The sequence below is a fragment of the Lepisosteus platostomus genome, chromosome 5 (assembly GCF_059453375.1).
Source record: "Lepisosteus platostomus isolate fLepPlt1 chromosome 5, fLepPlt1.hap1, whole genome shotgun sequence".
NCBI classification, from domain to species: Eukaryota; Metazoa; Chordata; class Actinopteri; order Semionotiformes; family Lepisosteidae; genus Lepisosteus; species Lepisosteus platostomus.
The window spans coordinates 60,711,455-60,738,247 of record NC_142615.1 but is presented as its reverse complement, the minus strand read 5'-3'; the positions used below and the strand labels follow the sequence as shown (position 1 = coordinate 60,738,247).

At 46.7% G+C, this 26,793-nt stretch overlaps 2 protein-coding genes and 2 non-coding genes across 4 annotated transcripts; 2 read left to right on the top strand and 2 right to left on the bottom strand.

Moving 5' to 3' along the window:
• Positions 1 to 5,270: 5,270 nt before the first annotated feature.
• LOC148670534 (zona pellucida sperm-binding protein 3-like) lies at positions 5,271 to 11,915 on the bottom strand. Its single transcript, XM_088631025.1, has 6 exons — positions 11,716 to 11,915; positions 11,521 to 11,638; positions 11,222 to 11,322; positions 11,071 to 11,144; positions 10,842 to 10,903; positions 5,271 to 5,330 (listed from the first exon to the last, which is right to left on the bottom strand). The coding sequence occupies exons 1-6, from the start codon at positions 11,913 to 11,915 to the stop codon at positions 5,271 to 5,273; spliced, it is 615 nt and encodes a 204-aa protein (XP_088487151.1).
• A 61-nt stretch (positions 11,916 to 11,976) lies between these two features.
• LOC148670533 (zona pellucida sperm-binding protein 3-like) lies at positions 11,977 to 13,014 on the bottom strand. The gene is made up of 3 exons (XM_088632591.1): positions 12,371 to 13,014; positions 12,154 to 12,269; positions 11,977 to 12,077 (listed from the first exon to the last, which is right to left on the bottom strand). The coding sequence occupies exons 1-3, from the start codon at positions 12,926 to 12,928 to the stop codon at positions 11,999 to 12,001; spliced, it is 753 nt and encodes a 250-aa protein (XP_088488717.1). The 5' UTR covers positions 12,929 to 13,014; the 3' UTR covers positions 11,977 to 11,998.
• Positions 13,015 to 25,039: 12,025 nt separating this feature from the next.
• trnaw-cca (transfer RNA tryptophan (anticodon CCA)) lies at positions 25,040 to 25,111 on the top strand. The gene has a single exon. It is a non-coding gene; the product is annotated as a tRNA-Trp (tRNA).
• A 1,608-nt stretch (positions 25,112 to 26,719) lies between these two features.
• On the top strand, positions 26,720 to 26,793 carry trnan-guu (transfer RNA asparagine (anticodon GUU)). Its single transcript has one exon. It is a non-coding gene; the product is annotated as a tRNA-Asn (tRNA).

Sequence of the window (26,793 nt, the reverse complement as noted above, 5' to 3'; positions counted from 1 at the left end):
GAGTGTGGAGGGATGGGTGTCAGGGCCATACGACACTGCTTAACGCAGAGAGTGGAGGGGTGAGTGTCAGGGCCATACGACAGTGCTTCACGCAGAGAGTGGAGGGGGTGGGATGTCAGGGTCTGACAACACTGCTTCATGCAGAGAGTGGAGGGGTGGGTGTCAGGGCTATACGACACTTATTTATTCAGAGAGTGGTGGGGGTGGGATGTCAGGGCCTGACGATACTGCTTTATGCAGAGATTGGCGGGGGTTTGATGTCAGGGCCATACGACAGTGCTTTATACAGAAAGTGGTGTGGGTGGGATTTCAGGGCCTGATGAGACGGCTTTATGCAGAGTGTGCAGGGGTGGGTGTCAGGGCCATTCGACAGGGGTTAACGCAGAGAGTGGCGGGGGTGGAATATCAGGCCATGAAGACACTGCTTTACGCAGATAGTGGCAGTGGTGTGATGTCAGGGCCTGACGATACTGCTTTACACAGAGTGTGGCGGGGGTGGGATGTCAGGGCATGAAGACACTGGTATATGCAGAGAGTGTAGGGATGGGTATCAGGGCCATACGATACTTCTTTTCGCAGAGCGTGGCAGGGGTGTGATGTCAGGGCCTGACGATACTACTTTACACAGATAGTGGCGGGGGTGGGATGTCAGGGCCTGACGAGACTGCTTAATGCAGAGAGTGGAGGGGTGGGTGTCAGGGCCATATGACAGTGCTTTAGGCAGAGAGTGGCATGGGTAAGATGTCAGGGCCTGACCATACTGCTTTACGCTGAGAGTGGCGGGGGTGGGATGTCAGGGCTTGACGACACTGATTTATGCAGAGAGTGGCGGGGGTGGGATGTCAGGGCCATACGACACTTCTTTACGCAGAGAGTGGCAGGGGTGGGATGTCAGGGCCTGACGAGACTGCTTAATGCAGAGAGTGGAGGGGTGGGTGTCAGGGCCATATGACAGTGGTTTAGGCAGAGAGTGGCAGGGGTGGGATGTCAGGGCCATACGACACTTCTTTACGTAGAGAGTGGGATGTCAGGGCTTGACAACATTGCTTTATGCAGAGAGTGGAAGGTTGTGTGTCAGGGCCATACGACAGGGGTTAACGCAGAGAGTGGCGGGGGTGGGATGTCAGGGCCATACAACACTTCTTTACGCAGAGAGTGGCAGGGGTGGGATGTCAGGGCCTGACGAGACTGCTTAATGCAGAGAGTGGAGGGATTGGTGTCAGGCCCATATGACATTGCTTAACGGAGTGATTGGCCAGGCTGGAATGTCAGGGTCATACGAAAGTGCTTTATGCAGAGAGTGGAAGGACAGGGATGTCAGGACCTGACAACACTGCTTAACGCACAGAGTGGAGGGGTGGATGTCAGGGCCATACGACAGTGCTTTACGCAGAGAGTGGAGGGGGAGGGATGTCAGGGCCTGACAACACTGCTTAACGCAGAGAGTGGAGGGAGTAGGATGTCAGAGCCTGACCATACTGCTATACGCTGAGAGTGGCGGGGGTGGGATGTCAGGGCTTGACGACACTGATTTATGCAGAGAGTGGCGGGGGTGGGATGTCAGGGCCATACGACACTTCTTTACGCAGAGAGTGGCAGGGGTGGGATTTCAGGGCCTGACGAGACTGCATTATGCTGAGAGTGGAGGGGTAGGTGTCAGGGCCATACGACACTGCTTTAGACAGTTAGTGGTGAGGGTGGGATGTCGGGGTCGTACGACACTGCTTTACGCAGAGAGTGGAGGGGTGGGTGTCAGGGCCATACGACAGTGATTCACACAGAGAGTGGCGGGGTTGGGATGTCAGGGCCATATGACACTGTTTTACACAAAAAGTGGAGGGGTGGGTGTCAGGGCTATACGACATTGCTTTACGCATAGAGTGGTGGGGGTGTGATGTCAGGGCCATACGACAGTGCTTTACGCAGGGAGTGGCACGGGTGGGATGTCAGGGCCTGACGATACTGCTTTACGCAGATAGTGGCGGTGGTTGGATGGTAGGGCCTTATGACAGTGCTTTACGTAGGGAGTGGAGGGGGTGGAATGTCAGGGCTTGACGTCACTGCTTTAAGCACAGAGTGGACGGGTGGTGTCAGGGCCATACGACACTTCTTTACGCAGAGAGTGGCGGGATTGGGATGTCAGGGCCTGACGATACTACTTTACGCAGTTAGTGGTGGGGGTGGGATATCAGGGCCATACGACACTTCTTTACGTAGAGACTGGCGGGGGTGGGATGTCAGGGCTTGACGACACTGCTTTATGCAAAGAATGGAGGGGTGGGTGTCAAGGCTATATGACAGTGCTTTCCTCAGAGAGTGGTGGGGTTGGGATGTCAGGGCCATATGACACTGTTTACACAGAGAATGGCGGAGGTGGGATGTCAGGGCCTGACAACACAGCTTAACGCAGAGAGTGGAGGGTTGGGTGTCAGGGCCATACGACAGTGCTTGACGTAGAGAGTGGTGGGGGTGTGATGTCAGGGCCTGACGATACTACTTTACGCAGTTAGTGGTGGGGGTGGGATGTCAGGGCCTTACTACACTTCTTTACGTAGAGAGTGGCGGGGGTGGGATGTCAGGGCTTGACGACACTGCTTTACGCAGGGAGTGGAGGGGTGGGTGTCAGGGCTATACAACAGTGCTTGACGTAGAGAGTGGTGGGGGTGGGATGTCAGGGCCATATGACACTGCTTTACACAAAGAGTGGCGGAGTTGGGATGTCAGAGCCATATGTCACTGCTTTATACAGAGAGTAGCGGGGGTGGGATGTCAGGGCCTGACGAGACTGCTTTACGCAGAGATTGGCGGGGGGTGGGTGTCAGGGCCATATGACAGTGCTTTAGGCAGAGAGTGGCGGGGGTGGGATGTCAGGGCCTGACGAGACTGCTTTATGCAGAGATTGGCGGGGGTTTGATGTCAGGGCCATACGATACTTCATTATGCAGAGTGTGGAGGGATGGGTGTCAATGCCATACGACAGTGCTTTACGCAGAGAGTGGAGGGGGTGGGATGTCATCGCCTGAAGACACTGCTTAACGCAGAGAGTGGAGGGGTGAGTGTCAGGGCCATATGTCAGTGCTTTAGGCAGAGAGCGGCAAGGCTGGGATGTCAGGGCCATACGACAGTGCTTAACGCAGAGAGTGGCGGGGGTGAGATGTCAGGGCCTGACAATACTCCTTTACGCAGATAGTGGCTGGGGTGGGATGTCAGGGCATGAAGACACTGGTATATGCAGAGAGTGGAGGGGTGGGTGTCAGGGCCATACGACAGGGGTTAACGCAGAGAGTGGTGGGGGTGGGATGTCAGGGCATGAAGACACTGCTTCATGCAGAGAGTGGAGGGGTGGGTGTCAGGGCTATACGACACTTATTTATTCAGAGAGTGGCAGGGGTGGGATGTCAGGGCCTGACGATACTGCTTTATGCAGAGATTGGCGGGGGTTGGATGTCAGGACCATACGACAGTGCTTTATACAGAAAGTGGTGTGGGTGGGATTTCAGAGCCTGATGAGACGGCTTTACACAGTGTGGCGGGGGTGGGATGTCAGGGCATGAAGACACTGGTATATGCAGATAGTGGCAGTGGTGTGATGTCAGGGCCTGACGATACTGCTTTACACAGAGTGTGGCGGGGGTGGGATGTCAGGGCATGAAGACACTGGTATATGCAGAGAGTGTAGGGGTGGGTATCAGGGCCATACGACACTTCTTTTCGCAGAGCGTGGCAGGGGTGTGATGTCAGGGCCTGACGATACTACTTTACGCAGATAGTGGCGGGGGTGGGATGTCAGGGCCTGACGAGACTGCTTTATGCAAAGAATGGAGGGGTGGGCTATACGACAGTGCTTTCCTCAGAGAGTGGTGGGGGTGTGATGTCAGGGCCATACGACACTGCTTTACAAAGAGAGTGGCGGGGTTGGGATGTCAGGGCCATATGACACTGTTTACACAGAGAATGGCGGAGGTGGGATGTCAGGGCTTGACAAAACTGCTTTATGCAGAGAGTGGAGGGGTGGGTGTCAGGGCTATACAATAGTGCTTGACGTAGAGAGTGGTGGGGGTGTGATGTCAGGGCCTGACGATACTACTTTACGCAGTTAGTGGTGGGGGTGGGATGTCGGGGCCATATGACACTGCTTTACACAAAGAGCGGCGGAGTTGGGATGTCAGAGCCATATGACACTGCTTTATACAGAGAGTGGCGGGGGTGGGATGTCAGGGCCTGACAACACAGCTTAACGCAGAGAGTGGAGGGGTGGGTGTCAGGGCCATACGACACTTATTTAGACAGAGAGTGGCAGGGGTGGGATGTCAGGGCCTGACGATACTGCTTTATGCAGAGAGTTTAGGGGGTGGGATGTCAGGGTTTGACGACACTGCTTTACGCAGAGATTGGCAGGGGTGGGATGTCAGGGCCTGACAATACTGCTTTACGCAGAGAGTGGAGGGGGTGGGATGTCAGGACTTGACGACACTACTTTATGCAGAGAGTGGAGGGGTGGGTCTCAGGGCCATACGACACTTCTTTACGTAGAGAGTGGCGGGGGTGGGATGTCAGGACTTGACGACACTACTTTATGCAGAGAGTGGAGGGGTGGGTCTCAGGGCCATACGACACTTTACGTAGAGAGTGGCGGGGGTGGGATGTAAGGGCCTGACGATATTTCTTTACGCAGAGAGCGGTGTAGGTGGGATGTCATGGTTATACGACAGTGCTTTCCACTGAGAGTAGTGGGGATGGGATGTCATGGCCATAAGATACTGCTTTATGCAGAGAGTTGAGGGATTGATGTCAGGGCCATACGACAGTGCTCCACTCAGGCCTCTGCTTGAATTTGTACTCCTCCTCTCTCTCCCTACCTCTACCTCTCCCTCTCTCTACCTCTCTCCCTACCTCTCCCTTTTCCCCTCCCTACCTCTACCTCTCCCTTTCTGTGGGGCCAGCAGGGGGTGCTCACCCTGCAGTCTGTGTGGGTCCTATTGCCCCAGTATAGTGATGGGGGACACGATCTGACCCACCAGCGACGAGCAGGTTACCAGATCTAGATAAAGGGGGCAACTCTTAGTCGTATGAGCTTAGTCACACATCGCAGCGATTAAAAAAACAAAACAAACATATTATGTCTGTTACTAACGACTTTTTTTTCCTACATTGAAAGTCTCTTTCCCAGGTGATTTTCTAGCACGACTGGGGCTCTTCATTTCTCCTCGGTGTCTCATTGCGGGCGGATTTGAAACAGACCACAGAACCTGGCGCTGCAGTGCTCTCGGTTAGGGGCTCTCATCCTGCATCACCAATCTTCCACAGGAGGGATGGAGCTGGAAATCTGTCTGGAAAATAAACTCCAGAGTGAGAGAGAGAGAGCAGAGAGGGGTAGGGAGAGGAAGAGAGAGGTAGAGCGGTAGAGAGGTAGAGAGAGGGAGAGAGGTGGAGGGCGAGGGAGAGGGAGAGAGGTGGAGAGAGAGGGGGTTAGGGAGAGAGGGAGAGGTAGAGAGAGGGAGAGGTAGAGGTAGGGAGAGAGGTAGAGAGGGGAAAAAGGAAAGGTAGAGAGAGGGAGAGGTAGAGGTAGGGAGAGATGTAGGGTGGAGGAGTACACATTCAAAAAGGAGAAAATCCACAACACAACGCAGGCGTCGGCATGCGTGGGCTACAAAAGGAACAAGTAAAATGTTTCTTCCGGGCTGAAAAGAGAAGGAAGGAAAACACACCGTTACGGCGCTACGACACAAAGACGCCAAGCCAGTTGAGCACAGCAAACCCAACCTGTTCTCACAAGTTGCTTGCGCTTCAGGCGAAATAAAAGCTGCTGAGCTAAATCAGGAAAGCGGTAACTATTAGGACTGCTCACTGTTCCTCAGGCGGGGACAGGACACACTGTATTATTATTGAGAGACAGGCTCACTGTGTCTTCGTTTGGGCTGTAGATCACACACTGTATTATTATTACTGAGAGAGAGGCTCACTGTCTGTTCCTCAGGCTGGGACAGGAGATCACATGCTGTATTATTATTATTGAGAGACAGGCTCACTGTCTGTTCCCCAGGCTGGGACAAGAGATCACGCACTGTATTATTATTGAGAGACAGGCTCACTGTCTGTTCCCCAGGCTGGGACAAGAGATCACGCACTGTATTATTATTGAGAGACAGGCTCACTGTCTGTTCCCCAGGCTGGGACAAGAGATCACGCACTGTATTATTATTGAGAGACATCGCTCTCTCCGACCCCCGGCATCGTGTCCCGACCCACCGTGCTGGAAGCCGACGCGTGCTGTGATTCCTTTACGAAGCAGAAATGACAACCGAGGAGCCGAGAGATCATTTCAGCATTTCGCGTCTGAACGGAAAACACAGACGACCAACTCGGAATGACTTGTCTTTGACGCTTATCAAAGCGTTCTTTGTGCATCGAACAGACCCACTCACCTCTTAGTGTGGCGGGATCTGCACAGTGCATGTCGCAGCGCTTCCTGCTTTCACTTCAATGTGCTTCCTGATGTCGAGTCGTGTTCCGTGCGGAGGCTCTGAAAGCGAGAGCAATGAAAAGGTGCACGACGCTGTGAAAGAAAACAGAGAAGTGAAAGGCAGTCCTTTCTCTAAGGAGGTGAAAGAAAAGCTACTCCCCATAAGGGAATCGAACCCTGGTCTCCCGCGTGATAGGCGGGGATACTTGCCACTATACTAACGAGGAAGACATCGCACGCTCCGACCCCCGGCATCGTGTCCCGACCCACCGTGCTGGAAGGCGACGCGTGCTGTGATTCCTTTACGGAGCAGAAATGACAACCGAGGAGACGAGAGATCATTTCAGCATTTCGCATCTGAACGGAAAACACAAACGACCAACTCGGAATGACTTGCCTTTGACGCTTTTCAAAGCGTTCTTTGTGGACGACGACTGCGCCACCTAGCAGATACAAACGGGTTGTACAACTTTGAACTAGCAAATGGAAGAGGGCTAAGCCCCCTCTCTTTTAGCCCAGGTTCAATCTGTCTCCCAGAATCACCAGGGCGCACGCACACACACACACCCGTGCCGTTGAAGTGCTCTGCTTCATTTCTAAGGGCAACTCAACATTCACTCCTACCCTGAGTGCAGAAAAGACAGCGTCCGCAGCAACAACAGCTCAGGTCTCTGCACAGGAGCTAAGCTGCCCCCATCTCCTCTGCTCTGCGGCTCCTGCGGAGTGGAGTCCTGCCTGGAGCCGTGTTTGCAGGCGGCGGCTCCCCGCGCCCTGTCTGTGCGTCGAGTCCAAGAGCTCCTGGGAGGAAGAGATAGCCATCCCTCTCGGGGGCTTTTCCACGGTCTGTGTGAGGAGGGGCGGGTGTGTCCAGTAGCTTATCGAGCGGAAGCCTGGGGCGGCGGAGAGCTGTGATCGTGCAGACCTTGAGGTGTCACCTCTTTGTCTGCTTTCCCGCCCCCCCTCCGCCCAAGCTCTGCTCCAAAGTAGCCCGGCAACCCCTCACACCTGCACGTGTCACAACCTAAGGTGTGGTCATGAGACACCCATGGGGTGTCGTTCTGTTCTTGCTAATTGTTTCCTGGCCGTCGCAGGCAGGAGTCCATGCGAGGAAGATGCGCTGGACAGAGCTCAGAGGGCGCACCTGGGTGTCTTTCCTTCTGAGTGACGTTCCTGCAACACTCTCCCGCTACTCTTGGTGCGCTCATGCTGCAACACAGGAAGGCTGGAGCAGGTGGCTGTGGGTTCTCCACACTGCCGAAATAGCTCAGTTGGGAGAGCGTTAGACTGAAGATCTAAAGGTCCCTGGTTCGATCCTGGGTTTTGGCATTTTGTTTCATCGCGCCCTTTGTTCCTCTCTCCAGCGCCCCCTGCCTAAAGTGACGCGTCCCTTTCTCAGCCCGAAACGCAAGCGAGACACCAGCAGTAGTCCCTGCAGGTTTCCGTAGTGTAGCGGCTATCACGTTCGCCTAACATGCGAAAAGTCCCCGGTTCGAGACCAGGTGGAAACAGCCTCGTTTTGCACGCTCCTGTACTTCACAGACGTCTTGAGCGACTGGTCATTTGTTCTCAATGTATTTCCGGTGCCTTCGTGCACTCTTGTACCAAACGCACGTTCCTTCTGTACGCGGAGCCGATCATTTGCAATTGGGCTGTGCCGACAGACCAGGACGAGCTCTGTCGGCTCAAAAGCAGCGCAGGACCTGCAAGAACAACAGAAAGATTAGCATCCAGAGGGGGCCTCTTAGTGAGCCCAAGATCTCATCAAGAATCGGCTCCAGCAACAGGGGTGGGCGCATTGTTCCATTCTCCGACCACTCTCGGTGTAAACAAGTCCCTCCTGGTCTCTGCTTGAAATGCACTTCCCTGCAATTGCTTTGGTGTAACTGGCTTCCCCTGCATGGGCGAATGTGAAGACGATCCTTAGTAAGTCATTGAAGAAAACCGAGAAGAGGTCAGAGTGGCCTCTGTCGTTCATCAACGATCCAGTCAGGCAGTACTCCTCTGTAAAGCGCCGTTCGTTCACATCGATTGGCTTTTTTTTGCCTTAATTTGTGCAAGTAGTAAAAGCAGACGCCCCTATTCTGCCGTGACCCGGATTGTTGCGGCCACAACACAAAGTACTGACCACTATACGATCACGGCGAGTTACCAAGTTACATGTGGCAGGGCGGAAAAGGCTGTGCTCTCTTTGTGTGACATAATTCGGAAAAGTCCTGACGTTGTATTTCAACTGAGCCCCAGTATACATCGACTCTTCGACACTCTGAGTGACAACTCTCTTGCATGTTTTCTCATATTTATGTAGTTTGCTTGGTGGCGCAGTTGTCGTGCACAAAGAACGCTTTGAAAAGCGTCAAAAGCAAGTCATTCCAAGTTGGTCGTTTGTGTTTTCCGTTCAGACGCGAAATGCTGAAATGATCTCTCGGCTCCTCGGTTGTCATTTCTGCTACATAGAGGAATCACAGCACGCGTGTTAAAAGAAGACTGTGATATTTGGTGTGTCTTGGATTAGACGAGATTAAAGAGTGAGTAGTTTTGTTTTTATATTTCTGTGATGTTATGGGACCAATGAAGAATGTGGCATTCAGACTAATGTGGAGTATTTGTTTCCTTAGGGAAATTGCCACTGCCGTATACTGGGGCATTAGGACCCATATGGGCCGCAGGGTGAGTGCCCAGCGACAGAAACCAGACTGTTCCGTGTGTCGGGCTCGGCTACGAGCAGGACAATGACTTCACTTAAATGTTTAAATGATAAAAACCCAAATGAACCAAACCTGTATGAATTAGTGGTGGAAAGGAGTCTTTTTATATAGCAAAAGGTCTCTGATCCTTTGGTAAGAACGATGGGTATATAACCCATTGTCCTCAATATTAGAAATGAATCCTTGAGCACTGCTGTTGTACCAACGGTCCATAAAAGCCTAACATTACCCTTTCTTGCATAAATTGTAGAACATGCCGTCACATTTCAGTCGCACCTCAGTAGCAGTTTGATCTATTATCACCCTACTCCCCACCTCATAACCTTCGCTCTTCTTATTCTGGTCTCCTAACTGTCCCCCAAGCCCGTCTACACTGTATGAGTGACAAGGCCTTCTTCTGTTATGCCCCCAAGCTCTGGAACTCTCTCCCCAAGGATACCAGAGTCACCTTCCCTAAACTCCTTCAAATTCAGACTCAACACCTTCTTCTGTAGAAGAGCCTTTACTGAACTGGTTCCATTCTTTACCCCTCTGCTTCTACTTTCCTTAGTACCACCATCCATGGTCTCCTCTGTCTATTGGAACTGTTTTATCCTGTGTATTCTAATTGTAATTATGTCAAGTACTTTGAGAAGCCACCTTTGGAACCATTATATAAAATAGTTTATCCTAAAACCTTGAAGCTTTAATAGGGCAGTGCAGTAGGGCTAAAAACTGACAGTGTTAGTGGGCCATCATGATTTGTGCAAATTATAGGTAGTCACAAAGGGAGACTAGGATTCACTTGAAATTCATGACATGGGACACTGAAACAGGGGAGAGGCTTTGTGTAGTAAGCATTCAGTCTCAATCTACACAGTCTGTGCTGCTGGTAGAGGTGGTTGTGAACACCTGTCTTCCCAGTCAAGTGTTGGGATCTCCAGTCTCAATCCTAATACTCCTCATGACTGTCCAATACCACTGCTGTGAAACCAACACCCATAAGACAAGACCTCTGAGATTCTAACTGCACCATTATTCACTGATGTTTGTGCACCAGTATTGTTCCTTTGCTAAGGAATGGAAGGCCTACTTTACACCAAGCCCCTGTTGACAATTCCTTCCTTGTGTTTATTTTAGTCAGTTTGTGCAGCCTAGAATAGGACACCAGATCTCACCCTTACTGGGCACTACAGTAGCAACTCACACTCCATAAGCACTACCCCTCTCGGAAATGGGAGGATTTCCAGTATATTGAACACCTCTGTCTCTCCCCCAGTAAAGAGTGTCACACTGCCCTGCCCAAGGAATAGTGCGGCCATCTTCCCCCAGTACAACGCTTTATTACTCCAGACATTTTCAGTCCTCATTGGCAGCAATACGGGAAGCATTCTTGAAAGGGGAACCCCCACAAATACTTCCCTTGAATTCCTCCACCCCATTCAAACCTGTAAACCATAAAGAAACAAGGGCAGGCAGAAGGGTCTTTCACAGCTTTATTGAAATGTTGCCATTACAAGGTGAGTGGAGGCAGGAGAGTCACAAGGGCCAGGCTGGAGCCTTCATTCAGGCACCTGGGGAGGAAGAAGGAGAACAATGCAGCTGAACTGCAGGACACCCACCCCTATAGGGGCTCCTCCTGCCAGACCCTACCTGTCCACTGGCCAACATCTCCAAAGTCTCCCATCTCCCACCTCCAGAGGAGCTTCTACTGGTGCCACAGACACCCGACTAGTGGTCACCAGGCTCCTGGTACCTGTGGACAAGCAATACCCAGGATTGAGGGATCTGCTATACCCAGAGACCCACAGTCTACTCATCTACACAGTCCTTTTGTCCAGCACAGGATCATTCCTCAGTTGTCCAAGCATAGTTGTCTCTTGGGCAGAGATGCATCCACAAGGGATAGAGAACCAGACCCACCTTCATTCCGACTGCCAGCACACCTGGACTCACAGCAGGCACAGACCTCATGGTCACCATACAGCTCCTCCCACCTGGAGGAGAGGAGGACAGGTGAGGCCTCCACCTGGCATGTCCCAGAGCACCCTCAGCAGGCTCCTTGCAGAAGTACCTCTTAGCCTCCCTGTTGTAGGTGCAGGACTTGGCCCCTGGTGTTGCTTTAGCAGGAGCCACAGCCATGACACAGTGCATGTACAGCTCAGTCACTTCATGCTACAAGAGGGAAGGTCACAGCATTAAGGGATCAAGGCCAATAGAGGGACAGAGAAGGACCTTCTGCCATCAGTGAAGGCAAGCTGGCAACTCTAGGCACTACAGCTGCCACAGTCTGGTTCACATCTAGATCATGGATGGAAAAGCAGACAATGGATCAGTAGAGCGAGAAGGCTGAGCAGCCTTTGAGAGCAGTACCTTCCTGGACAGCTTCTTCTGGAAGAGGAAGGCATCAATCGTGAAGCGGAGCACATCCTTCTGCTTGGAGGGGACAAACCTGGACAGGCAGCCATCTGCCTTGCTGTCCACCATGCACCTGGGGACAAGGACAAGGATGAACCCCTGCAGGCTCTCAGGGCTCCTGCCCACCTCTCCTCCCAGAAGGGGCCGTACCCCAAGTTGTCGATCACGGGGAAACGGGGCTGGGAGTGCTGGTCCGGTTTCTCCGTTACGTAACACGAGTGGATGTACAGCCTCTGCTCCACTGTGGCAAAGTAGGCAGTGGCCTGGAAGTACATGGGCTGACCCAGGAAGTACTCATCCTTAGGAGAGAGCCGGACCCAGCGGGCTAGAGAGAGAGAGAGAGGCAGCATTACACCTGCACACAGCACCCCCTGCAGGCAGGAGCCACTCACTCAAGGAGCTTACAGTTGGTGGTGAGCAGCACAAAGCTGTGCTAGTTCTTCAGGTCCTTGAAGAAGGTCCTTCTCCTGGCCCACGTGGGGACATAGCCAACCTTGTAGGAGTAGTGGAACCTGCAGGACAGAGGGGTTGAGGGGCATCTGGACACTTTCCCCAGCAGCTTCTCCGCAGCAGCAGAGCCCTGCCTACCTGTTGTAGGAGCACTTGACAGGCACAGAGAAGGGAATGAAGCGATGCACAGGTGCACTGGAGGAGGGCGGGGCATAGCGGAGAGTGTTGGAGTACACCAGGCGGCCCTGGACAACCTGCAAGGTCACAGAGGAAGGGATATTCCCAGAAAAGGCAACCCCGACACTGGCCCTACTGCTCACGTCGATACACTGCCTGTAGATGAAGACCCGCTTACCGATCGCTCGGTGCCGCACTCGTGGAGCCCGTAGATGAAGTAGAAGTAACTGCGTGTGGTTCGGCTGACGCTGCAGTTGCCCAAGGTCACCTCCGATGGCCGACAGCTGAAGCCGAACAGGAGCCGACTGACCCTCACGTACATCCTGCTGGAGTCGCACCACACGGCCACTCCTCGGGTGCCCCCGATGGCCGGGCGAGCCGGCTGCCGCCCTCGCTGGGGAGGAAACAGGACGCTCTTGATGTAGGCGGGTAAGGGGCGGCTGCCAGCTTCGGGCTTCATCTTCTCCTTGTCGAAGTAGGGCGAGTACGCGTCTCTGGATACGGGAAGGCGGCGGAAGTCGGGAGCTAAGGACCGCGAGTCGTTCTCGCTTGCAGACAGGTCTTCGGGGGGCGCATCTGCCAGGTTCAAGTCCTCCGACTGGGCTGCGTCTTCGAGAGCCGGGAGGTCGGCCTGGAGCACTAATTGCCGAGAGTCCCAGCCAGCCGGCCCGGCGGAGATCAATGCGGGGAGCCCAGCCCCAGCGCACAGGCACAGCATAAAGAGAAACGAGCGCATCGCCAAATTAACGTCCCGCTAAATTGCTACAGGAGTAAAATAAGTAAACCAATAAACTGTGTTGAAGCAAGAAAGCATAAAGTGTGAATGCGGTGAATAGGTTTTTATACTGGCAGGACCTGCTACCACACACCTGGTCACACTACCGCTCAATCAACACAATCAATTACACACAGAGACTCGGATTGTTCTCAGGGTCTAATTAGAACCTGCTTCCAGTCTGAGGCGGGACACCGGGGTAAAGTTAGCTCGAAGTTCGAAAACGATTTTGGCATGCCTGTAGCGCTTTCACGAAACCTCTTAGAGTTGCGAGAATGCTTGTTTTGTGTATAAAATACATTGTGGATGCTTTCTCAGCCTTTACTTTTTCGATTTTATGACATTTTTTTGACCATGCACGAATATTCTTTTGTCCATATCTTCGCAATGGAAGCACAGAACGCCGTCAAACCAAATGCATTTTAAAGACCACGACTTGTGGATATTTCCACAGCCTTTACATCAAACTATCAGTGAGCTAATTATATTTTTTTAAACCTCCGGTTTATCATCGATGCGTAATTACGCACGAACTGGAACCCGGGGGACCGCTGTGTGCACACGTTCACAACGCGAGAAATACTGTTCAATACGGCTTCATGCGAAAAACCCGTATATGACCATAGGAAGCAGAACAGCGCAGTCTCCCATTACCCAGACTGTAAGCACGGGAATAAAGCTTTGTTTGATTTCTGAAACCCTTCCTTTACGCCCTGTTTTCATTCAGGTAAGGGTCAACTATATTCACAATACTACTGACAGCAGGAAGATTAAAATATTATTTTCTCAGCAGCTTATTAAAAACAGCTCCCATGATGTTCAAACCGATTTTTTACACAGAACACTGACACAGCTTTGCATTCTGAATCTCTTTTTTTCTCATGCTTTTATTTAATATGGCACAATGCACTGGGATAGGGGTATTCTGTTCACAAACCAATAGCATTTAAACCACAGCACCCACAATGCAGCAAGTGTTTTGCACACTAAGCAGGTCCTCTGACTTTTCCCAGCTTTGTTTTGGGTTGTGGAACCTTTCTTTATATTTTTTAGGATTTTCTGAAGATAACACTACAGGTAATACACTAGGATAGGTGGGTCATCTTCATGGCTCAATAGCATTTCAAATACAGCACCCACACTGTTGAAACCAAGTGTTTTACACACCAGACAGGCCCCCTAACTTTATATAACCTTGCTGTGGCTGTGGCCCCTTTCTTTAATTTTTTATGATTTTTTGAAGATAACACTACAGGTAATACACTGGGATAGGTGGGTCGTCTTCATGGCTCAATAGCATTTCAAATACAGCACCCACACTGCTGAAACCAAGTGTTTTACACACCAGACAGCCCCCAGAACCTTATACAACCTTTCTGTGGTTGTGGCCCCTTTATTTATTTTTTTAATAAGAATTTTAGTTTTTCAATATGGCACCATTAGACAGGCGGTACATGGGGATTGGGGGGTGCTATTCATGAGTCAATAGCTCTTCAAGCACAACAGCCACAGTGCTGCAACCAGGTGTTTTACACCAGACATTTCCCCTAACCTTATACAACCTCGCTTTGAGTTGTGGAACATTTATTTATTTTTTAATTGTTTTTTTGACTGTAATCAAGTGTTGTGCTCACTAGGCAGGCCTCCTGACCTTTCACAGTCATGCTTTGTTGTGTGCAACTTTAATTATCTTTTTAGGATTTTTTGAACATGGCAACTTCCACCGAGACGGGTGGGGGGTGTGGGGGTGCTCTTCAATAGCTTTTTCATCTATACACACAAACGGATGTAACCAAGACACTCAGAACCTGTCACGCAGGGGCTGACTGCTGAGGATAGGGATCCAATGCGGTGCCCTTGGTAGGGTTGGCGCGAGACGCAGGCGTAGTCGGAGTAAACAGGCAGGGGCCCGAGTCCGGGAAGGCGTAGAAGTTGCGTCGGTAGGCAGAGGCGTAAATGAAGAGACAGGCTGGGGTCAGGATCCGAGAAAGCGTAAAACAGGCGAAGGTACAAAATCGAGTGGCTAAAGCAGTTGTCGGAAAAGCGGGGTCGAGGTCCAGGGGAGAAGTCATAGTAAGGCAAAGGCGTAGTTAGTAGGTAAGCTCCGGGAGAGAATCTCAATCGTGAGCAATGACCGGGGGACAGATGAGGGTTTAAGTAGAGGACTGATTGACATCGCACGTTTGGTATGGGGAGAGCTCGAGGGAATGCGGGAGCGCTTGCCTGCGTGAGGGAGATTCATGACAGAACCAACAGAATCAACCTGAACTCATAGAAAAACAAGAATGCCCCTGAGACACCTGCACCCCCCTCCTGGACCACTCTGGTATCAACACCCCCAAACCCATCCATACCAGCTAACAAGATTCAGAATCGGTGCAACCCTCCAACCTGGACCAAGAGCAGGATGGGACAAGAACCTGCACCACACTACGTACACAGGTTTGTATTTTTGGCTGAAGATGAAAATGTCTAACATAGATTGTTTTGGTTCTAGCAAACAATAAAAATAGTTGTTAAAATCCAAACACACATAATGAGATCACTCTCTGTCAGTATGTGTAACATTCTGGGTCTGAGCTCCTCTGTATTTGGGCTAAAGAGAGTTCAACAACATTTATTAAATGCACTGACATCATAATCTGACAAGATCCATTGTTTAGGGGAGACTTGACCACCCACTGTCCCCCTGGTATCGTGAAGCTCATTGTCCTTTAGCTTTCCAAAACCAGAATCACTTGGGACTCCGGGGGGATCGGTGTATGCAAAATATGAATTCCTTATGCAAGAAATTGTATATGGTCAATATAGCGATCATATCTTATCAGCAGATGGTAATCTCCAAGGAACAAGTAATAGGTTTATTCCACGCTGAAAAATGATCAAATGATTGATGAACCCAAGTGATTTGAAAGAAATGTTAAACAACTCAAAGCGAGGTTGTATAAGGTTAGGGGAGCTGTCTTCAGAAAATCATAAAAAATTAAAGAAAGGGGCCACAGCCACAGCAAGGTTGTACGAGGTCCGGGGGCCTGTCTGGTGTGTAAAACACTTGGTTTAAGCAGAGTGGGTGCTGTATTTGAAATGCTATTGAGCCATGAAGACGACCCACCTGTCCCAGTGTATTACCTGTAGTGTTATCTTCAGAAAATCATTACAAAATAAAGAAAGGGGCCACAGCCACAGTAAGGTTGTATGAGGTTTGGGGGCCTGTCTGGTGTGTAAAACACTTGGTTTCAGCAGAGTGGGTGCTGTATTTGAAATGCTATTGAGCCATGAAGACGACCCACCTGTCCCAGTGTATTACCTGTAGTGTTATCTTCAGAAAATCATTACAAAATAAAGAAAGGGGCCACAGCCACAGTAAGGTTGTATGAGGTTTGGGGGCCTGTCTGGTGTGTAAAACACTTGGTTTCAGCAGAGTGGGTGCTGTATTTGAAATGCTATTGAGCCATGAAGACGACCCACCTGTCCCAGTGTATTACCTGTAGTGTTATCTTCAGAAAAGCATTACAAAATAAAGAAAGGGGCCACAGCCACAGTAAGGTTGTATGAGGTTCGGGGGCCTGTCTGGTGTGTAAAACACTTGGTTTCAGCAGAGTGGGTGCTGTATTTGAAATGCTATTGAGCCATGAAGACGACCCACCCGTCCCAGTGTATTACCTGTAGTGTTATCTTCAGAAACTCATTACAAAATAAAGAAAGGGGCCACAGCCACAGTAAGGTTGTATGAGGTTCGGGGGCCTGTCTGGTGTGTAAAACACTTGGTTTCAGCAGAGTGGTTGCTGTATTTGAAATGCTATTGAGCCACGAAGACGACCCACCCGTCCCAGTGTATTACCTGTAGTGTTATCTTCAGAAACTCATTACAAAATAAAGAAAGGGGCCACAGCCATGAAGACAACCCACCCATCCCACCTGTAGTGTTATCTTCAGAAAATCATAAAAAAATAAAGGTTCCATAACCCAAAACAAAGCTGGGAATAGTCAGATGACCTGCTTAGTGTGCAAAACACTTACCTGCAGCATTGTGGGTGCTGTGGTTTAAATGCTATTGGTTTGTGAACCAGTGCATTGTGCCACATTAAATAAAAGCAAGAGAAAAAGAGATTCAGAACACAAAGCTGCGTCTTTAAAATGCTTTTGGTTTGAAGGCGTTCTGTGCTTCCATTGCGGAGATATGGACGAAAGCATATTCGTGCTTGGTCAAAAAAATGTCATAAAAACGAAAAAGTAAAGGCTGAGAAAGCATCCACAATGTATTTTATACACAAAGCAAGTGTTTTTGTAACTCTAAGAGATTTCGTGAAAGCGCTACAGGCGTGCCAAAATCGTTTTCGAACTTCAAGCTAACTTTACCCCGGTATTTATCGGAGCATTTCCTCAACCAGCAAGGTCTGGAGAGGTTGGAGAGTCTGGTGGATGTGATAATTATACAGTGTTGTGGAAGAAAACAGTCTTTCTTTGAATTCTCAATCAATCGGAATTTCAGTGCGAAACATAAACCCTTTGTCTGATTTAAAGAGATAATATTTTAAAACTCAGAAAACACGTTTCTCACTTTGAAATTTTAGACGGGGCGGTATATTACTAGTAGCGACGCTGAGTACATTATGGGGGAATTCCGGTTATGTGAAATACCAGCAGTTTAATAAATAACTCATCTGATTTTGGATCATAAGATTGTAGGTTCGACTTCTACCTGGCTCGTGTAAATTTTATTCAAGCTCCTCAGTAATAGATGTATATTATGTAATGAACCGCACCTGAAAGCAAACGTTCGGTCTGTTTCCTTTGTTTTCCAGCATTAAAATTGCAAATCGTTCTAAAAAGCACCTGCTAATGTCCAATAGCGGGTTTTTTTTTTCAAATTACATTTTCAGGCTTCAGACACTTTTTAATAAAACAAAAGTGTCCGGAAACTCATTAACTTTCAGGTTTGCTTGAACCTGTATTAAAAAAAGTTATCTGAAACTTCCGGGATTCCATTATCTGATGTAGCTGTCTCTAAAGTTGGACGTGATGTTAAGCAGATGTGAACTGTGCTTTTTCTCTTAAAAAAAACCAAGTTCTTTTTTTCCTCTTCACTCCAATGCTGGAGACTGTAAGCCTCTGTGAGCTCCACACTGCGTGTCCTGTACTGCTCTATTTTGTTTAGATTATCTATGTGGTGTACAGATAGAACTCAACTGCATGGTGTGAATTCCGTGTTCAGGACCAGCAGAACCTGAAAAAGTAACAGCTGACCTCCACGTGATTTGAACACGCAGCCTTCTGATGTGGAGTCAGACCTGCTACCGTTGCGCCACGAAGTCACGGCTTTCTGTGCCTTTGAATTCCCCAAAGGAGACAAATCAGCTTCACAAAAAGAAAATCTCATGTGAAGTGCGCAGCTCTTCCGAAGAGAGTCTCTTCTTACCACATTTTATTCTTCCTGCGCAGCTCTTGTGCAGGTGTTGTTCTCAATTACAGATCCAGGAACACTGATTGTTTTTTCTATTTTTTTTTTAAATTAAGTACCCCATGGTGCAACGGTAGCACGTCTGACTCTAAATCCCCAAGTTCATTTTCAAAGTATATCGGAGTCAACTGATACTGATCAGGTTCTGCTGCTACTGAACCCGCAGTCTTCACCTTAAAGTTCAATTCCCCAAGCTTTTTGACCTTATATGTCCATCCCGTCTCGTCAAAACTCGTATTTTCACAGGGTACCCTTCATAAATCGCAGTATAGAATGAAAAAACTCCAGTAAATCTCGGCCGCTGTTGGTGATTTTCCTTTAAAAATAAATGAATCTCTGGAAATTTTACGGAGTATCACTTTCACTGAGACCGAGAAGTGTTAAGCTGTACATGCGTCTTTGTGGTTTGGTTGTTAACCAAAAGGGTGGTGGTTTGAGCCCTTCCAGGGACGATATGAGCCTTTTAATGTACACACCCTCCTCACTTCATTTCTCCACGTCCGGTCTTGTACCGCTAACAAATACAGAGCCCGTAGGAGGCAGTAAGCTCGCATATATAGCTCTCTGTGTATATAATGAAGAAGCAGAGGTTAGTTTCTCATCTGCGCGTTACAGAGCCTTACGCAACTCGTAGTGTACCACGGGGCATCAATCATTCCAGGCGGAAATGGACTCCTTTTTGTTTCTCGAGGGATCATATTAAACATTTCATTAGTATCGAGAGGAGGATCACCATGAAACACAAAAACAAACAGTTTCATTCTGTCTTTTTTAGAAAGTAGCGTTTGTGCTGCATTAATTATATTTTCGTGGAAATATAGAAGTTGTAAATGTTAAAATTTATATTTGAATCGAAATGTGGTTTTGAGTTAAATTTTAGCGGGATCATGTGATTAGTTTGTCATTACTATATATATTGCCATGTTACTAGAATTTGTAACTGAAGTTTACTAGTTGTGTTTTTATGATGATTAGCCATTTGTTGATTACAATATTGTATATAATGTATAATTTGAACTACATATTTTTCAGGTGTGAATAATTGTATATTTTAAGAATACATTTCTAAAACAAATCATTGGCTTTATTTACTAGTTTCTACACCTATAAAATATTTATTTGATGTATAATAGGCCTTTAACTATATATGTATATTAGTCCTCTAAATTTATCCGTATAATATAACTCCAGCCATTTATGTATAATAAACATATAATCATAGATGTCTAATTGACGTATAACGATATATGTATATTTGAATTTCATTCTAGACCAGTTACAGAGCACATTTATACGTCTAAAGTATGCGTTTAATAGCCATATATTCTACATCTTTTGTCCACTGGGATGTGCCGATTTTAATTTAACAAAGCTAGATACACATTTTCTAATGCAGCCTTCATTACAAGACAGTTTGTTTCTCGAAAGCGTGTTATGTAAAAAAGAGAAAAACGAAAATATATAGATGACAATCTTTCAAAGCTGAAGATTTTACTTTTGAAAAATTGACATTTTATGTATGCAGATGCATTCGCTGGTTCTAGAACTTTGCTGTGCTTCCTGAATCATTTTCAGCATTATAAAGTGGGTGTAGAGGGAGCGATCTCTTTGTAGAGCAGTTGACAGGCTGGAGATGTTCAGACTACTCTCGTTATTTCTCAAATGCTTACATCATTTTTCTTTCACGCTAGGACGCGAGTGTGTACATGGGCTTGGTTTTCGTTTCACTGATTCTCATTGAAGATTTGGGAATTAACGACGAAAGATTCAGTTTGGCAGAAGGTTTGGTTCACAACGATCTTGAAGACACGCCATGTAAGGCAGCGTGTGATGATTTGTACTATAAAAGACCAAGTGCTCAAAGTGACGTCTGCGTTTACCATTTAGACTTTTCCATCTCGGGCACACTTTTAGAAAGCAAAGATAGAGTAGTTGTGTTGAATCACACTAAGACATCTGTTAGCAGAGTGGTGCAACGGAACCGTGCTGGGCCCTTAATCCAGAAATCGACTGATTGAAACCATCCTCAGCTATGTACATTTTATGCACGATTGATAAGCACACCATCAGTTTAATGAAGTACATTAAAACTGATTTTTCTCTCGTGTGTGTGCAAGCTTCACACTTACAGTACTCTTTAATCTTTACCAATAGCAGATGCCCAAATGTATCTTTGGTTGTTCTGAGATCCTTGATAGTTTCCTCAAATCCTTCAAATGAACATCCATATCAAAGCAATTATGTTTAATTTTATTACAATTAAGGTACATATACAAAATATCAACACACAATTGTATAATGCTCATTTAATAATGATTGTCAAGGATTGTCAAGTTCTCCAACAAATCTGTGTTCTAATTTTAAAATATTTTTGCTAAGGATACAACGGGTGTATAAATGAATTCTCCTGACAGCCAGTTGAAGATAAAATTCCACACGTGAAAATGGTTTTCTTGGACATTGACAGGTACTTAATTGTTTACTTGTAGTTCCACACGAGTAAAATCCATATTTCCTGCAAATTTCAGGAGGGCTTGCGAAGAAATCCCATCAAGTTTTAGCAGAGGTTATGGTTACAGCGGAACAGTCTGAAGCTTGTCCCTTAGTGGGTTTGAACCACCAGCCCTTCATTTAATAGCTGCATAGAGACACACTCCCGTTGCTTTTTGCCATTCACACGTTTGTAATTAAAGAATTATAAAATACTGACATTTTCCTGCCAGCCGGCAGTATATCTTCTGCACTGACCATGAATAACCAATAACTTTATTTCATCTTTCGCAGTCTGTAATCCACAGAAAAGGAAGTGAATACTTGTATTAAGCTAAATTAAGATGACGGAGATGCACTGCCGTTGTTTTTCTCCACTTTTCGTTAAAAGGAGAAAAATCACTGATATTTTCTTGCGGTATTTCTTCTGTCCTGATTAGCAAGACTTATATTTTATCTTTCAGAAGTTGTATGAATTTCTTGAAGTTCAGAAACAACTTGTTCCACAAAGGAAATGAACACTTGGTTCAAAGTAAATCAAGACATATGTATCTCTCACCGCGTGTGCTCTTATCTGTCCATCTCTCTACTTTTCTCTCACTCTGACAGTCTGTGCAGAGTTTCTGAAGGGGATGTAACACCACTTGGCAAAGAGAAAAATTATCAGAGGCAGAATAATAAATCATTATTCTCTTCTCAGTCTGATTCACAGCTCAGAGACAATCGGACAGAAGCTCCATACTTCTTTTTATCCGTCAATCCAGAACCAGAGGACGTTCAGACAATCCTGGAACAGCCTGGACTCAGGTCACATCTCCCCATTTTCTCCTTCCTCACAGCCACTTAGAGACAGAGAAGAGCTCCTGGTTCTCCTCTCTGTGAACTGGGCTCAAGACTCACTGATCTGTCAGCTGTGGACTCTGTTCCAGGTCAGAAGCAAGAAGCTTCTATTAACCCTTTCCAGGACCTCCAGCCCTTCAGTATTACTTTCTTTACTGTATGTCAATCTCCAAACATGTTTTATAAATGTTTTCTAACACACGTGAGTGTGGAATTATCTTTTAATGTAATAAACACAAGTAGTGACACTCTGGTCAGTACACTGTATATTGATTATTAGTAGCCGATGGGCCAATGACCGTGTCTACAGTAGTGACCAGTTGACCAGTCTGTAGCTCTCAGCAGTGGGACTCAGATCACACAGAAGAAGACCTGTCTGTGTGTGATTCCACACCAGCCCAGGGAATCACCAGCTCTCATATGTCTCTCACAGGTGTCTCACAGTCTTATAAATTTACAATTAGATGAATTATTGTAACAGTTATACATTTAATTTAAATAATCAGACTACCTATGGAACTGATAGCAGGCTGGAAATAAAACCAGGATACACATTTTAACCTCCAGGATCAGGTTCCTGATCCTCCTGGCTTCTATACTCTGATGATTCGTTTAAAACATTTAAATGCACTTATTACAGGGACTTGTACTCGTTCTCTACTGCTCCACACAGGTACGCCTTGTAACACATTCATCTGCGAAGTAAACTATTTTTTTTCCTGTTTAATGAATTTCATTCCTTGGTTTGTCACTCTCCTTTTACAATTGTTATGATTTGCTTCTCTTCACAGCCCGGTGTATTCTTTTTTGGGGGGGATGTTATATCTGTAAGAAAAGCCCCCCAGGCTCCGGACAGGAGTCTCCTCCAGCGGAGACGCGCTCTGCTCTGTTAGAAAGAGCGCTGTAATGTCACAGACACCAGCCTGAGCACCTGGATCAGAGAGCAAGACCGCGGGAGGGTGCGCACGGAGGAGAGTTATTGATCATTTATCTATCGAAAACCAATTAATTCAATTGAAAAACCGTAGAATAAACGATTAACTTCACCGATTGGTGAGTACTGGTTCTTTTTCTGTTTTTGATCCTGTTTTAAATATCTAGAAAACAGTCAATAAAGACTGTATCGATCAATTACCACAGTGCGTTTAGTGTAAAAAATGTTCAAACCGAAATTAAACAATGATTATTCTTATTATTATTTAGGTAACTGTATCCTAGAGCTAAAAAAATATATTCCAAGTTGATAAATGTATGTACAGTGCCTTGCGAAAGTATTCGGCCCCCTTGAACTTTTCAACCTTTTGCCACATTTCAGGCTTCAAACATAAAGATATAAATTTTTTATTTTATGTGAAGAATCACCAACAAGTGGGACACAATTGTGAAGTGGAACGAAATCTATTGGATTTTTGAAACTTTTTTAACTAATAAAAAAATGAAAAGTGGGGCGTGCAAAATTATTCGGCCCCTTTACTTTCAGTGCAGCAAACTCACTCCAGAAGTTCAGCGAGGATCTCTGAATGATCCAATGTTGTCCTTAATGACTGATGGTGATAAATAGAATCCGCCTGTGTGTAATCAAGTCTCTGTATAAATGCACCTGCTCTGTGATAGTCTCAAGGTTCTGTTGAAAGCGCAGAGAGCATCATGAAGACCAAGGAACACACCAGGCAGGTCCGTAATACTGTTGTGGAGAAGTTTAAAGCCGGATTTGGATACAAAAAGATTTCCCAAGCTTCAAACATCCCAAGGAGCACTGTGCAAGCGATCATCTTGAAATGGAAGGAGTATCAGACCACTGCAAATCTACCAAGACCTGGCCGTCCCTCTAAACTTTCAGCTCAGACAAGGAGAAGACTGATCAGAGATGCAGCCAAGAGGCCCATGATCACTCTGGATGAACTGCAGAGAACTACAGCTGAGGTGGGAGAGTCTGTCCATAGGACAACAATCAGTCTTACACTGCACAAATCTGGCCTTTATGGAAGAGTGGCAAGAAGAAAGCCATTTCTCAAAGATATCCATAAAAAGTCTCGTCTAAAGTTTGCCACAAGCCACCTGGGAGACACCCCAAACATGTGGAAGAAGGTGCTCTGGTCAGATGAAACCAAAATCGAACTTTTTGGCCACAATGCAAAACGATATGTTTGGCGTAAAAGCAACACAGCTCATCACCCTCAACACACCATCCCCACTGTCAAACATGGTGGTGGCAGCATCATGGTTTGGGCCTGCTTTTCTTCAGCAGGGACAGGGAAGATGGTTAAAATTGAGGGGAAGATGGATGCAGCCAAATACAGGACCATTCTGGATGAAAACCTGTTGGAGTCTGCAAAAGACCTGAAACTGGGACGGAGATTTATCTTCCAACAAGACAATGATCCCAAACATACAGCAAAATCTACAAAGGAATGGTTCACAAATAAACGTATCCAGGTGTTTGAATGGCCAAGTCAAAGTCCAGACCTGAATCCAATCGAGAATCTGTGGAAAGAGCTGAAAACTGCTGTTCACAAACGCTCTCCATCCAACCTCACTGAGCTCGAGCTGTTTTGCAAGGAAGAATGGGCAAGAATTTCAGTCTCTCGATGTGCAAAACTGATAGAGACATACCCCAAGCGACTTGCAGCTGTAATCGCAGCAAAAGGTGGCTCTACAAAGTATTAACGCAAGGGGGCCGAATAATTTTGCACGCCCCACTTTTCATTTTTTTATTAGTTAAAAAAGTTTCAAAAATCCAATAGATTTCGTTCCACTTCACAATTGTGTCCCACTTGTTGGTGATTCTTCACATAAAATAAAAAATGTATATCTTTATGTTTGAAGCCTGAAATGTGGCAAAAGGTTGAAAAGTTCAAGGGGGCCGAATACTTTCGCAAGGCACTGTAAGTAACAGTTTACATGTATTTTTTCCCGTGTTTATAAATCATAAGTATGGTAACCACGGGGACAGGCGCCACGTCACTGTGTGCGTCTAGGTGTATCTCGTTCATCACAAAGAGCGATGTAACGTCATGGGTAGCAACAAATACTAATACTAGTGTATTCATATCAATATTAATGAGAGTACAACTGGTTGTTTTAATGCTAGTGTTCATGTGAGTATTAATGATGATAGCGCTACTGATAGTTTTAGTTTTAATGTTAATATTCATGTAAATATTATTTATAATTATAGTGTTACTGTTAGAGAATTAACAGTAGTATTATTAGTTTTAATACTAGTTATTCTAGCATTACTGTTATTCTCTTTGGGGGAATTAAAAGAACTTTTCACGAGTGACCGCGTGGCGCAACGGTAGCGCGTCTGACTCCAGATCAGAAGGTTGTGTGTTCAAATCACATCGAGGTCAGCTGGTGTGTTTGCAGGTGCTGCTGGTGCTGAACCTGGAAATTATACCATGCAGTCAGGTTTTCTCTGTACACCACATAGGTAATCTGAATGAAATAACAGTGCAGTACAGAACACCCAGATAGGAGCTTATGCAGCAGGTCATCTTGAACACGACAAGAGAAAAGGTACACTGCACATCTGTGAAACATCACGTCTGGCTTTAGAGACAGTAACATCAGAGAATGGAAGTTTCAGACTGCTTTTTTGTTACAGGTTCAAGCAAACCTGAAAGTTAGGGAGTGTTTGGTCACTTTTGTATGACAAAGTGTCTGAAGCCTGTAATTATAATTTGCCCTTTTTTAATTGTGGTTGAAATCCACTCCCATGTACCAAGACCTTACAGTATATTCATGTTTACTTAAATGACTAACTTTTGGACTATTGGACATTAGTTGGTGTTTTTTTTTTGTAACGATTTGCTATTTCATGCAGGAAAGAAAGGAACCAAGACCCAACGTTTGCTTTCAGGTGCGGTTCATTTACATAACGTACATCTATTTCTGAGGAGCCTGATTTGAATCACAAAACCCCGGTAGAAGTCGAATCGACAATCTTATAAACCGAAATCAGACGCGTTATCCATTAAACCACTAGCCCATCACGTAAATTAATTGCACCATGGTGAGTTCAGTTCCGCTACTAGTAATACCCCACCCCCATCTTAAATTTCTAAGTGAGAAACGTGTTTTCTACATTTTTTTTTAGTTTTAAAAAATCATCACTTTTAAGCAGACAAAGCCTTTATGTGTCGCTCTGAATTTCTAATTGATTTAGAATTCCAAGACAAAAGCGTTTCGTTCCACAACGGCGTGAAATGATCACGTCTTTCACTCTACTTCTCTCTAGTGGTAAAGCAGATCTTGCTAGGTGAGCATTTGCTCCGGTAACTTAGGTCATTTTTCATGTTAACTCACTTCTTCTAAACACAACATTTCCCGGTGCATGTTTTCTCCATGAAAAAAGACATTTTTCCTTACATGATTTCTCGTTTTGTTTCATCAAAGTGTACAGAAAGAAGAAAGAAAGGAAAAGTGTCGTTAATGAACTCTGTCCTCCTTGGGAGATGTCAAGCGCATTGGACATGAAAAGTGCCCAATAAAAGCCATTTCTCTTCATTTCTCTTACGGTCAGGACTCCTGTTCCGTGTAAAGGAGGCAGCTTGCTCAGCCAGCAGACTCAGGGCTTACTGAATGCAGATGGCTCAGAGCGGTGTGTCCAAGCGGCTATAAAAGAGGAGAATTCTGCCGGCACCGTAGCTGAGTTGGTTTAAGTACCTGTCTCGTTGACTGGAGATCCTAGCTCCACATCCCAGCTGTGCCTTTCTTCCTGTCTTTTTGTGCAGAAACTACCATCTTGGACAACCGCATAGGGCTTGATTTAGTTTAAAGCATGAATGTATTTCCTTTCTGCAACAACTTGTTTTTCAAGAAATTCATACAGCTTGTGAAAAATGAAATGTAATTCTTTGCTATCAGAGCAGTAGGAATATTGCCAACTGGCAAGAAAATGCAAGCAATGTTTATTTTTTGACCGGAAAGGTGCGAATGGAGAAAAGCTTCTCTCATCAGTCTCTGTGGCGCAATTGGCGAGCGCGTTCGGCTGTTAACTGAAAGGTTGGTGGTTTAAACCCACCCAGGGACG